This window comes from Gallus gallus, chromosome 5 (genome assembly GCF_016699485.2).
Source record: "Gallus gallus isolate bGalGal1 chromosome 5, bGalGal1.mat.broiler.GRCg7b, whole genome shotgun sequence".
In the NCBI taxonomy this organism is placed as follows: Eukaryota; Metazoa; Chordata; class Aves; order Galliformes; family Phasianidae; genus Gallus; species Gallus gallus.
Window position 1 is genome coordinate 26,838,300 of NC_052536.1, and position 14,211 is coordinate 26,852,510.

Below are 14,211 nucleotides of genomic sequence, written 5' to 3' on the forward strand. Positions count from 1 at the left end.
GGCATGTCTTCAACAGCTGTGAAGACTTAACAAAGATAACGTCAAAATCTAACAGTGGGTCACACAGCTTAGTGTTGTTTTATCACTAGTTAATAGTTCTGCTGTTTCATATTTGTAACTTTAGCATAACTGAAGGCGAGTTCTGTTCAGCACTACCAAAAATCAGAGAAAGAGATGATATAGCCATATTTTACTACATTTCATTTCACGTCAGAATTAGGTGGCAATGAGGAGCCAGTGCTACCAGTTCTTTGATGTTGTTAGCAAATTGATGGGTGGAGGTTAAAATACTTACTTTGTCCCACACGCTCCTTTCTGCTTCTTGGGCCTGCTGGAGAGTGAAAAAGCAACTTCAACTGCCCAAAAGCGGAGTTGAAAAACAAAGTAACTCTCCCAAAAGAAACAAGGAGAAAAAAATGTGACTGTTACTGCCTTCCAGGGGAAGTTTGTGTTTGATAGGTGCCTTCTGCTATTGTAATGACAGAAGAGAGAGTTAAGGCAGTAGCTGTTACTGTTGCCAAAGATAATTTTTTAAATTTTTCTTGTGAAAACCTTGTGGAAGTAATGTGCCTCTGCATACTGGAGGCAATAGAGTGCAGGATGAAAAACAGGAGGTGTCTTTCTGAGGTTTTATAAAGTGAGCAACTTAGAACCTAAGTAAAGTTTTATAATATTTAAGCAATCAGATTGAAAGATTCTGTGGAAATATTTTTCTGTTTATATAGAGAAGTGTGCATGGAAGAGTTAGTGACTGTGAGAGAGCTCAAGAAAACAAAAGAAGAGATAAAAATGTGTACTTTCTGGCAGAAGGAAAGAGACTTAGACAAATGTGTGCTTCTAGGATAATTAGATGGAACAAAAACATGTAATAGTAAGGAATTGAGTTAAATAGAATTAAGACTATAGCAGTTATTTGGTTTGGGACAGTAATGTAAAGTTGAGAATATTCCCAGTTCAGTTTGGTCAGCAGTTCTGTACTTACTGTGATAGCTTAGAAGCAGGAGTGAGTATTGATGTGCTAGATGTGGCTTACCCAGCCCTCTCTGGGATTTCTTACAATGCAGGCAGAATTCTTACGTGTAAATTGATGAAGTGCTACGAAGTTGCATACTCCTGCCTTTTTCTTGCCTTTGTCTCATCTGTTTCTGGTAGATGCATGAGTGATGAAAACACAGCTGTTCAATATCTGAAAATGAATTCCTTCTTCCAGAAAGGTTTTGTGCATTTGACAAAGATGTCTGCCATTGGCTTTTCAAATGTTCCATCTATCATTAATGCAAGTAGTGCAAAATGCAATGAACTATGACTTCCAGCTGTGTATGTGCTACCAAGGATGATTTTATTTAAGACTAATTTAACAGCAGTACCATTCTGATTTAGATTTGCTGTCCTCCTAATAGGACAATATATTTCTGGAAACTTTAATTAAAAGAATTTCAGAGCACTGACAAAATCTTGCAGTTATGAGTACATTGACCAGATGGCTCTCTAACATCTGATGTTCCAAGTATTTCAGTGTTGAAGACTTCTTTACTTGAAATTGCTTATAGCAGTCGTTGAGGAGAGATTCACATGGTTTGAGTCTGAAACTTGACACAGATGTGCCTCTGGTCATAAGAGGTCTGTGTAGAGCATAATTTGGGTATGTATATTAGATTTGGGCTTCAAATCCCTTTTTGGAGAGACTTTGTCACTTTAGGTAATGGTGGGAGCCTGGGAAGACTGCTGTCTGGGATGATGTGAGTTTGTTTCATTCAAGCCAACTTCCACTGTTATCATCTGCAGGGATAGAGAAGGGATGGAGTGTGAAGGTGACAAAATCCCTCTTTTGAATGTGTGAAGCTATGGGAGGTATGCATCTTTCATGTTTGCAAGACAGAACTCTGTCTCTACGGAAATGTTCATCATTTGCCTTCTGCCTTTCTCTGTTTGTGGCAGAGTTGAAGCCTGATTAGCATTTAATTGGTGCATTTTTAATTTGTGTGTTTTCAGAACCCATTTACACTTCTGTTGTGCCTAGTCAGAACCAACCACTGTTGTGTTGAACAGGTGCAGTCTACAGTAAGAAAACTTGCAGCTTAAAGTTTTGATATTTTCGATGTAGTGACTTCTGTACGGACACAAAATAGTCCTAGATATGTATAGTCCCAATATTAAGCATGATAGTGAAAATTCATGAGTTGCTAGTAAAACTTTAATATCCTAATGTGGAACTCCACCTTTAGAACTGTCTTTAAAGATCTCATTAGACCAACAGCAGTCTTCACTCTGTCCTTTTAGCTGTTAATCCTGCACTACCTACTGAACCGTGGAGCAGGCATGCTAAAAAAGTACTGAAAACAGTAAAAGACAGGTTTTCTTAGCTCTGGCAATACATAGTTCATTGACTTGCTGTCATGTCAGACAGAATGACTAGGCACTGCATCAGAGTCCTGTCAAATGGTCTTTGTATTTATTCTGCTTTACAGTTTTCTTCCTGTTAGTCTGTCTACTGTCAAACCAATAAATGTTAACTTATTACCTAACTCACCTCTCTGTGATGCATACTTTTCCCTGTACATCAGGGAACTTTCTCACAAGAGGCTGATGTGAAGTTATCCTTGGTGCTTCTTGTAAGGCACTAAAGGTATTCTTAAAGAGTATGTGAGGATCTCAACAGGAATTTTCATTTCTGAGAAAGAAGTCTGGTCTTTATTACCTACATAAGAGGAGGCCCAGCATTTAATTGTACCTTTGCATCTCTCTAAGCTCAGCTGTAAAGTGTCGTGATGGTCTGCTGTCTTTCAGGACTAGCATTTTGCTGGCTCTTAAGAAGTTAAACAATGGTACTGAATCATGAACAGTAATGATTCTTCAGAGTCCTTGTAATGAAGTTATTACTAAAATCCTAGTAGTGCAAATGACATATCTAAATGATGTGCATTTGTCTTCATGACTGCCTGATCAAGGGCAGATGTTGCTAGGAGCAAAAATGACATATTTGGATCCATTCTTTTCTTGTTCTCTCAACTGGGACACCTTGTGATATGAAAGGGCTGGCTTGCTGGGCAGGGTTCCTCTGAGCTATAATGAATTCCTCCCTGACAAGCACTTATTTTCTGAAGGACAAGTTCAAAGGAATTCAAATGAATATTGCAGGAATATATGCAAATTTATGTAGTGCTTCTGGGTTGTTATTCCTATACATGTACACATTCCATGAGATATCCCTCACCTAAAGTTGCTGCAACTCACTTTAAACCTCCATGCATTGCTTTGCACACGCTTTAGGCAACAATGGTGTTGGTGATGTGCTGCTAATCAACAGGTAGGTTAACTGGGTTTTTGGTATAGATGCTTTCTCTCTGGGTGTGTCTTATCAAAAATAACTGTATCTGGCAACGATTCTGCTCTGAGTGGTCACATCTATTTGCAGATGATGACAAGGTAGGTAAGTTAACTCTGCAACTGCTGCAAGTGTGGGGAGTATCCTTATCTGTCTTGCAATCTGTGCTAGATTCTAATAAGTGCAGAAGATGTGGTACTTGGCAGAAGAAGACTTGTACTAAAAGCTTCAAATGGGAGGCAGCAACTGGTTTTGTATCAAGCTCACAAGAAAGAGGCCGTATTGATCTGCAAGAGTGAAATGCATGGGTGGTGTCCTAGCAACCTGGCTTGTGTTCACTGTAAAGGAGATTAAGGGGGAAACTGAAAGGAATTGGTATTTCACCTGTTTACAAGATACTTCATTGAAAGCTGAGTGAGTGCAGGAGGGAGACTTGAGGTTTCGGGCTTGAAAATCTGACAGATAGGCTAGGGAGATTCCTGACAGTCTGAAGTGAGCCTGTTGGTACTGACCGGGATGAGGAGAACTGTTTGAGATGCTAGAGAGAGCTGTAGTTCTTAAAATTAATTTATGCAATTTTAGGTTGCAGAGTTTGTTATTATAGGGAAATAAGAGGGGAACCAAGGATGTAAGTAAGGAATTAAGGACTTGAAGTAAATGCAGCTCTCTTATTGTCCTTCTCTGTGGCCTTTTGTTATCTTAATTTATCTTACAGCCTATATCTGACAAAACAAGTTTATGAATACAAAAGGTCTGTGTAAGTACTGATTATTTTCTTAGATCTACAACAGGGAAAGGTAATTAGATTTAAATAATCTCTTTCGGGGAAGCTATGTGCAGCCAAACTGTGATATTTGGCCCTCTGTCCTGCTGCTGAGCTGATTCACACCGTGTGATCTGTCTCGTGAAGTGCAGGTTCACTTGTTGCTTGTGCTTCTGGATGGAAGTGAAAACATGCCCAACGCCCATGGTTTTCTTTGTTTGCTTCAAAGATTTTCTTTATCTTTACAAATTCACCATATCCCTATTGTTGCTTTTAAATTAAAACTTCATTTATATTACTCTGCCAGTTATTTAGGTGCGATCAGTACACGCTAAAAGAAAAAGTTAGAGCATGAGTCTTAGGAAAGTTGTTCACTCTTGCAATCAATGAGAGACTTGCTGAGAATTTCTGTTAACAATTCTTCGGCTGCTAGAAATAATAATAGAAAAAGTTAGCTGGAAGATGAGGGCTGAACAAAGCTTGCTTCTGTACCTCTGTGTCCTGTGGTTCTTTTGTTACTTGCTGAAGTGTGAGGGGGGAGAGGGTCTGTAACATGAGAGTGTCGATGAAGTTTTGGTCTGGGCACGTTATCACTGTTCACTAATCTTTTATTTTAATTAGGAATTAAAAAAAAAATAAAAGCATATGTAGAGCTTGTGCTCTTAATGTATTTACTCAAGGGGTATATCCAGCCTGTGTGTGTATCTGGATTTAAAAAAAAGTCCCCTAAGCAGTTCAAGAAAACAATTCTATTACTGGCTTGCTGAGAGAGGATTAATTAGGAAATGTCTTCCCTTATCTGGATTTCTAGAAGTTACAGTGGTTCACTTCCTCTTAGTAGAGAATTATACAGTATAACACTAGGTACAGTATTAAATACTTTTCTGTTTGCTCTCTGAGGTTTGGTGTTCCATTTAGATTTGAAGTTATTTGCTAGACAGATTTTCAGTTATCGCGTGAAAAGATTAGCTTGAAAAACCATGTAACAAGGTGATATATTATGTAACTAAAAGACAGGGAGAATCTTGAATTTTGAGAGATCTCCAGGAAGACCTTTTTACATAAATACTAGTCTTACTTTGCATACCTTTTATTCCCCTCCCTTCCCTTTTCTCCAGTACTGATACTCGAAAAGGTGGAAAATGGAGATCTGAGCAACAAGATATTGAAGATCACGGATTTCGGCTTGGCCAGGGAATGGCATAAAACTACCAAAATGAGTGCAGCTGGGACATATGCCTGGATGGCTCCTGAGGTCATCCGCTCCTCCATGTTCTCCAAAGGCAGCGATGTGTGGAGGTATTGATTTGGCACTGAGTGATTGGATACTGAAGACCTACTAGGAAATGTATTTTGTTTGAGAATGAGTGATGAAGCAAATATTAAAAGTCTGGGCTTAAGAAAACTGTCCTCTGGCTTTCCATGTACCTGACTTTGAGACTACTTTGATGTTAATTGTAAACACTTTTTCCCTGTAGGAATTTCTGAATCACCTCCTGCATGCTTCTAAATTTTTGTTGTTCCTTGCATTTACCTCCAGATCATCCTAGGATTCATAGCCTCCATTTAACTATTGGCTGTCATAAAGACACAAAACTGAGCTGTGAAGTAATTAAAGATGCTGATTTTTTAAAATATTTTTACCTAAGATCTAAGTGTAGGATCATTTAGTTTTGATTGTAATTTGTCACAATACATATGTACACAATCACACAGTCCTTCACGAAGTTCTCCCTGCAGTTTCAGCTTGAATGCAATGTTTTTTCATGTTCATAATAAGCTTATGAATTATTTATAACTTCCTAGTCTTTTTGTATAAAACAACACATCTCTTCTGCAGGTCGGTCTAAGTATGCGATCAGTAAGTAGTAATTTGTGTGCATTGTCTTTTCCATTTAGGAACTGTGATTTTTGAGAATAGGAACTACTTTGGTGGATAGGAGCTACTTTGATAAGGATTAGCCCAAGACTTAGAAAAGTAGAGTTTGATTGTGACTCTTAAGTGAATTAAATCCAGAATTGAGTAAATAGCTCGTTGTTGTCCTATGATAATGACTTTTTCTGGATACTGTGAGACACATAATTAGTACTAAACATCTGAAATAAAGTAGATAGAGTTTTGTTTTCCTGTGTGGGGCAGAAGTATTGAAATGTTGAGGTGACCAGGTCTTTAGAGCAATAAGAATCTCTCATTGGTCATCAGTGCTCCCACAAAGTATGTGTATGCTGTGAAATCTGTCAGGATGAAGAAATATTCCAGTTGGAAGAATTGTGTGGCTGCTACAGAAGATATTTGGTGTGGAGTTATTTTCCTTATCTAGTTTTGCAGAATAGATAGATAACGTATTGCCTTATGCATAAATCTGAGCTTGTTCTGCACAGTTAATGGTATGGATTGACTTAAGACTATCATTAACAGGGGTTTGCACATTTAGTATTTTGGGAGGAACTGTGGAATAACCAGGCTTTTACTCTGAGTGAATTCTGGCAGAAATTAAAAACCTGACAGTACTGGTTTGTAATTTTCTCCTCTGAAACAGTGCCAGGAATTGCCTTTAAGAGCAGGAGGGAGGAAGGAAGAAGGAAAGCTGGAAACAATTCCTTTGCAACTGTAACTTTACTAGTGTGTGCATGCTGAACAGATCAGATGTTCTGCTCCAATATGGCCTCATTTAAAAATAATAATAATAATAATAATTTTAAGGGTCAGTGTAGGATTTTTGTGAGAGTAGCTTAAGAGCCTAAATATCTGTGCAAAAATATCAGTGTGGTAATTGACTGATTTAGACTGTAAATGATGTACAAATATTTCTTAGCTTCTCAGAAGTAAATTTCTAAAATTTTCATCCCTCCTCTTTATAGTTAGCAGTTTTTCCTTGAAAACAGGTTGAATTCCTCTCAATACTTTTCCTTATGCAGGGTCGTCATCATTGAAAGTGCTATGATATATTGTCTGTGAATAAGACTTCTGTCTGAGATGGCCAAAACCTCAAATCATACTTAAATAAGCTGAAAAGAACGTGGTGTTTGCAGCATGTATGTAGATGCTTGCCAACATAATCACTACTACTGTGTCAGTGACTAAGCACTTGACTTTTATGAATGCAGCAATGCATGTATGTAATAAATCCTCTCCCCACCCATGGACACAGCTTGAAATTGTAAACAGGATGAAGTTTTTAAATCCTGTTAGACTTGCTGCTCTTCTTGTCCACTTCAACCTCTTGGTTAATCACTGGTGTTGAGGGTGCTTTCTGCCTGATAAAAGGCCTTCTAGTTAGTCTGTGCACCGTCAACAAAGCTGGAATGCTTCTGTCCCTAACAATCACAAAACCTTTTATTTCAACACTTTTCTTAAAAAGCTCGTTAGAATAATACTACTGGCTGAATTGTTGCCTAGCTTTTCAACAAGAATCTTGTTGTGTATGTGTTCCCTCTGCACAAGTGCAGATAGCTGCTGAAGAAGGTGCTTGCCAGCACTGACATTTCCCGAGTCAGTCTTTTGTTCCATCCTAAATAACATATTTGTATAATTCCTTTCAATAGTGTATCAAACTTTGTTAAAAAAAAAAAAAAATCCCCACTCTGCAGGAGTGCTAGCAAAGACCGTGACAAGGCGGAGGAATGCTCCCATGTGTTGATGTCTACCACCACTATCACCATGGTCCTGGCTATTGTAAAGCTTATTGATGATAATGGCACTTTGAAAATCTTACTAGTTAAAGTGTGTGTTGCTGTAAAAGTTGTTGTGCTGCACTCATACAAGTTAGGTGTGTAACAGAAACCTTGTGCGTTGCACAGAGGACAAATGCTACCATCTTATTTAAGCGTCAGGCAGTACCTGTAAGTCAAGTGATGTGTTTGAGAGGAGAGTTAGGAATTCATTTTGGATTCTCAGGGGTGAAACTGAAGCACAGATAGGACAGTTTAACCAATATTGTACAGCAAGCTGATGTTTGTAGGAATCAAATTCCAATTTCCATGTCATTTAATTTTTTTGTTTACTACCAACTTCATTTTTGACCTGTGCAGCTTAAAAGAAGGTTGTGTTATCAATACGATATGAAGAAGATAAGGCACAACCTTACAGCCTTCATCTGAGTTCCTAAGGTACCTCTATTCAGATACTTCTAAGATGAATCTACTCTGAGACCAGTTAAATAATTAGGAATTGAATCTCTATTTGGGAATGGAATACCAAAGCTACCTAAAAATACCTGATTAGCAGATCAAGTTATTTCATGCATTCAGTGATGTAGATTCTTGGTAGCTAGAATACTTCATTTGAATCAATTGTTGGCAAGCACTTTCATCCTCAGCTGACTGCTCGCAGGCTTCTGTAGACTTCTGTGTGAAATGAAGCACTGGCAAGATACCAATTACTGCCAGATAATGGTTGACTAACAATACTATTAGAAATTCATGTGAGAGAATCATACACAACTGACTGTTGTGAAATAACTACGTGTAATCTCTGGAACTACCAGTTGAATAATGTGCAAAAGTACTGTTAATTACCATTAAAAATGTAGCAAAGTTCAGGTTTTTTTTTTTTCCTAGCAAAAGTAATATTCTAGTTTCTGTTGCTGCAGGGGTCTCTGTGGTGTGTTGATAGTTGCTTTATTATAGAAGGTGCTGCACCAAGGACAGTGCAGAATAGGAACCTGTGGTGGAAATACCATTGAACAGTGAGAGGAATTTAGTGGGTTTTTTTTAAAGTTCACAGATTGGCAAGGGAGGTGGCAAAATCACATCTGAAATCCTGCAGACCTCCGGCCTCCTCCTTCTGCAGAATCCAATGTGTAGGATTGAACCTGATGTTAAATGGCTTAAGGGATTACTGGATCACTGGGAAATGGTTAATTATTCATACAAGTGTCAGTTGACTTGAACACATGGTGTGTATCACATGGTTCATTTTGTAATTAAAGTCCAAAAATTACTAGTGGATGCTGGAAAGATAAATGAGCTTCCCTCCCAGTTGAGAATGAGTGCAACTCATTGATTCTTTCTTCCCAGGCTCTTTTCATAGAAATCTCTTCTCTGTTCTTTTGCTTTATAATTTGCAATCCTTTGCTGGAGGATGAATGGATAACACTCTTCTCAGCATCCCCTCTCTTGTTGCTTAGTTACTTGGGATGATTTTTGTTAAAATGACACTAGTTATGTGGAAGCAGTATTCTCAGCCTAGTTAGCTAGCTTAGACTAGCTAGTTAACTCACTGACTAGAAGTCAGCTTTTAGTCAGGAAGGGGTGCTGTTATGTTCTCCTAGAAACAAACTGTGCTTTCCTACAATATGTATGTCTTCTGTCATATTAAAAAAAAAAATAAATGGACAGATCTATAATTAATCTTAAATATATTTATGTACACTCTGCACAAGAAACGTTTTGAGCATATCAGTAGCATTTTCCTATCAGTTCCATGAGGGGAAATATCTAATTCCTGCTTTATCCAGCGCAAGTGGTAAAGTAATAGGGCAGACTACTGAAGAGTTAACTTTTGATATCAAAACTATCAAAGCTCTCAAATCTGAAGAGTACCATGAACAATCAGAGTTAAACAGGATGGGTATATAATCAGTCCAGTATTCATTTTCTTTCAGTGTGCCTTATATGCATCCTTGGAGGACAAAAAGAAAATCTGAAGTCTTTAAAGCTCCTGTTTCTGTTTTTCAAGCGAGGCTATTATTGTAGTAAGAAATTAAGAAACTGTGATGGAAAGAAACAGTCAATTGGACATTATAATATGAAAAGTATGAGTTACATAGGAAAAAATTCCAAAGGTTGCATAGATGGAAAAACGATATTTTGTTTTAAAAAAGTAGACTATATTAGCAGTAAAGATGGAATCCCTAGCAACTGACATCACACGTTTAAGTAGAAAAAGTTGTCAATGAGAGTCTCCAACTTGGGTGACTGCAGTTACAAGGAAAAAGGCTTGGTAGAGGTAGAATGGGGAGATGGCAAAAATAGATTGTGGTGATGAAAAATGATTACTTACAAATAGGTAGAGCAAATGACACTTTGAACCATGAAGAATAGATGCATATTTTAGGTACCAAGATTACTGTTCTGTGGAACAGCTATTAAGGGAGCTTTTAGGAGGAAAAGCTCATTTGATCTTCAGGTGTGCTTAGGAGGCCTTCAACATAGTGCAGCATGCCAGTTGTTAAAGAACACATGCTTTGGCTTAATGGCTTTGCAAGAGCACTAACAAAGTCTGGTAGAGTAGTGCTTTAATCTGAAGGAGAGTAGTAGCAATATTGAGAAATTCTTGTTTTTAAAAACAATAAAAAGAGTGGTTGCACAACTTCATGATGGACAGGGTGGGTCTTTTAAGGAAGCTATGTGGAAACGCAGAGCAAATGGATAGGAAATGACACCATGAAAGCAGTTGTGAAACAGTGGGTCATCTCCACTGGTGCAGATTTTTATGAGCACAGCATGCAGGCTCTTGTTCATTGCTGGCAAAAATGCATAGTTAGTAGTGGTGGCTGTGTTGAAAAATAGGGTTTTGTAGCTGAAAATTTACTCAATCAAACAGTGTATGGTTATGCTCTTTATATCTACAGTAGTCTCTGTGGAAATAAATAGGAGTCGTAACTTCAAGAGTGATCTACATAAAACAAAATATGCTGAGTTAGCTTTACTTTTTAAAATTAATGTATTGCTGTTGACTAACAGTGTCCATTTTCACTTGGATGGTTTACTGTATCATATCCTGAACTCAAGAAAATGAAGTTTCCATGTTGTATGGAAAAGAATTTTGCAGTTGCACAAAGGTTACTTAAAGATGTAAGGCAGGACTCCTGACTGCTTCAGGTGCAGTTTTGGACTAGTCAGAGAAATGACTACAATTCATGGTTAGTCATTAATTTATCAGATGTTGTAAACAAATGGAAATGTTCAGTTGATGGAATTGCTTTTTTTTAGGACAATTGGTTTTTACAGAAGTCTCTTTTACCTTGTTTTTAAACCGAAGCAAAGTTAGAAACTGTGGAAGTAGAAATATTTTCTGTGCTGTGGTTGGATTTAAAGCTGACTGATGAGGGGATCGGTATGCTAGTAGTGGATTTTTCCTTTTTGACCACAGGATTCAAGAGGAAGGATCTGCTGCAACCTCTGTCCTCTTATAATTGCTATTGCTATCAAATAAGAAAAATTCCTGGTTTTATTGTTTGATATTACTTAATATTTCTTGATATTCATATCATAAATCCAGAATTAGGAATGTAGAGGTTAGGATTGTTGGATTACTATGTGATAATTTCACCAGAGTTTTTGCTAAAATGTTAGCAGCTAAGAAAAGGGAGGCTGATACACAGCTTTTTACAAATAAATACCCCTCAAGTGACCTTTATTTGCCACTCACATTTCAGCAGTTCTCATTCTTACTCTGATAAGAAGCTTTTTCTTCACATTCCTCTCTTGCAATTTAGTCAAATATTAATCTTGAAGAGTTCCCACAGGTTATCTGTCTAGTTCATGTGTAACATACGTGGGTGATAAAAGAACAAAAAATGATTTTACAAGTGAACCTGTTCAATATCCTTGAAGATTTCCCAAAGTTATCAACAAAGATATTTTGCATTTTTTGAATGTCAACATAGATGTTAGCACACTTCCAAAAATATTTGAATTTACACACTGGAGTTACTTTGTTTTCATTATTAAAAAAAAAAAAAAACAATGAGGTTAAATAAACTTTGCCAGTTCTTTATTTATATATATATCTTCTTATATAAGTTCTTATATATATCTTTATTTATATATATTTTCTGCTACAAAACACTATTATAAATATATATATGTATTTATTTATACATATCAGCCACAGTGAGCTTATCCAGAAAAGATGCAAATTCTTCAGCGTACCAGAGGCGCCCTGGTAGGCTTATGTACTGTTGCCTTGCTTAACCAATAATGCATTAAAATCAAGCACTTACATTCTTTTCTCTTTCCTTCCTGTTAGTTATGGCGTGCTGCTTTGGGAGCTGCTAACAGGGGAAGTGCCGTTCCGAGGAATTGATGGTCTTGCAGTAGCCTATGGTGTTGCCATGAATAAACTTGCTCTTCCAATCCCTTCCACGTGTCCAGAGCCTTTTGCCAAACTAATGGAAGGTAAGCCAGCTGTAGTGTGAGTATGGTTAGAACAGTTTATGCTGTTCCTAGAGTGCTGCTTAGCGTTGCGTCCTGGTGTTGGTTTTGATACCTAAGAGTATAGATTACTCAGGTGGACTATTTGATGCTGCAAGTTATTATGGGGCCCCAGTATAGCTGTTCATGTGCTGTAACAGTTATTCTGTTACAACAGCAAAATGTGAAATTCCCATCCATTTTTTACTATGTGGGCTATTGTTGTTGTCATCCGGCTTGTTTTCTTGTAGCGAAAATGCACCGACACCAAAACTTGACATATATTGATATATTGTAAAACCTTCAACTTGTTTTGGAGGTCATAGCTTAAACACCTTGCTGGTCATTGTCAGGTTGGTTTGGAATCATAGTCACAGACATCAAATGCTGAACTTAGGTTTTGTGGCCTTCAGAGGTGTTTTTAGCACCCCAAAACGGAATTTTTTATGCAAGAAAGTGTTTCTGGTGGATTTTTCTGCTCTTGGAATATTTTTCACTTCTCTTTTCTGTAGATGACAGGCTTCAGTTAAATTAAAGTAGAGGATCTCATGTATTGTTTTGCTAAAACAGAAGGTATTCTGCTGGACAGTAAACAGCAACAGAGTTGCAGGTGTATTAAATTGGAAGAAACATTAAACAAGAAACTGCAACTGAAACTAGCTTATGAAACTTAGAGCATAGTGTTTTGCCAAGGTGGTTTGTTTTGGCACGGCTCCCTAAAACAAGGGATGCTGAATTTCTTAAATGTAAGTGATGTATCTACTGATGGTATTAAAAATAATGCCCTCTCTTGGGAAAGTTGGATAGAGGCGCGTGGCCTGTGCTTGAACCCAGGATAAGCACCCTTGGCTCTGAAATGCTAGGCTTCTCCATGCGAAGGGAGAAGAGAACAAACGAACAATTACTTTCCGCCCCTTCACCAGAACTGTTTTTCAGGCTGACTGTTTCCCATCTCTGTGAACTCTTGTTCCCCTAATGTTGCTTTTACTTTTAAATTACTCCTCTGGTGGTCGTCAGTGAGAAAACAAAGCTGAACTTTACCTCTTCACAGAAAAGATTTGTATGTTTCGACTGTCCTCATTAGTGCAGATAATGGCAGGTCTAGGCCTGGGAGGAAAAAAAAAAAAAAAAAGCCAGAGGCCACCTGCATAGTTATCCTGCTCACTCATTCATGCATTTGGCTGGCCGCAGCATTTTGTTTTACTTTGGGTCATGTTTGCTTTGCCATGTTTAAAACCTGAGCTGGGGGGGGCAGAGATTATGCCACTGACAGTCCAGCTGTATCACCCATTGCTGCTAATTGGTCAGCAGCGGGGGACCTTCAGAGCACTTTTAACATCCTTGATTCTCTGTTTTGGTAAGAGAAACAATTTGAAATCCACAAAGACAAATGTGTTCCAGCGTATGCCTCCCGGAACTTCATCAGATGCTTAAATACCATCTTGATATCAGCAGTTTCAAAAACAAAGCTCCCAAATGCCAAATGTCAGTAATAGTAAAATCAAAGCAGAGAGAAAATCTGCAAAAAGAAGCCTCAGCAGTTGCACAGATTTTGTGGAAGTTTATTTATTTTTTTTCATTACAGATGCTCCTTGATGTATCTCAATCCATAGAATGGATTAAGTGAACACTTCTTAGGACATCACTAGAAATTTTTAAGAATAATACTGTTCTTTTTCCCCAACAGTAATTTTTCCCCATCTAGGAAACTTTTGAACATTTATATTATTCTTGCTTCTTAATGTGGCAATTTATGTCTCAAACATAGTGACCTTTCTAAGCAATGGTAGTGTGAGCGTATTGAGAGAGACCCACATATTAGTGTCTTCCACTTGTACACAAAAGCTGTTGTCCATAGCTTTGAGAAATGTTTGAATGTTAAATTTTGTGTTTGGTTCTTGCCAAAGTTTGACATGTAGGAATCTTGCAGTACTAAAAAAGATTAAGGATTCATACTGAAGAATAACCTGTGTAAGTGTCCGTA

The 14,211-nt window shown here is 37.7% G+C and overlaps 1 protein-coding gene across 6 annotated transcripts in view; it reads left to right on the forward strand.

The window, feature by feature from the left end:
- MAP3K9 (mitogen-activated protein kinase kinase kinase 9) overlaps positions 1–14,211 on the forward strand; it is a 54,090-nt gene that overhangs the window by 16,901 nt on the left and 22,978 nt on the right. For all 6 annotated transcript variants that reach the window (XR_005860548.2, XR_005860547.2, XR_005860549.2 and 3 more), the window contains 2 exons: positions 5,207–5,387; positions 12,064–12,212. Coding sequence is in view for 2 of the 6 variants with exons in the window: in XM_015287580.4 (XP_015143066.3) it covers positions 5,207–5,387; positions 12,064–12,212 (330 nt within the window). In the remaining 4 variants the exon portion in view is untranslated. The remainder of the gene's footprint in view (positions 1–5,206; positions 5,388–12,063; positions 12,213–14,211) is intronic.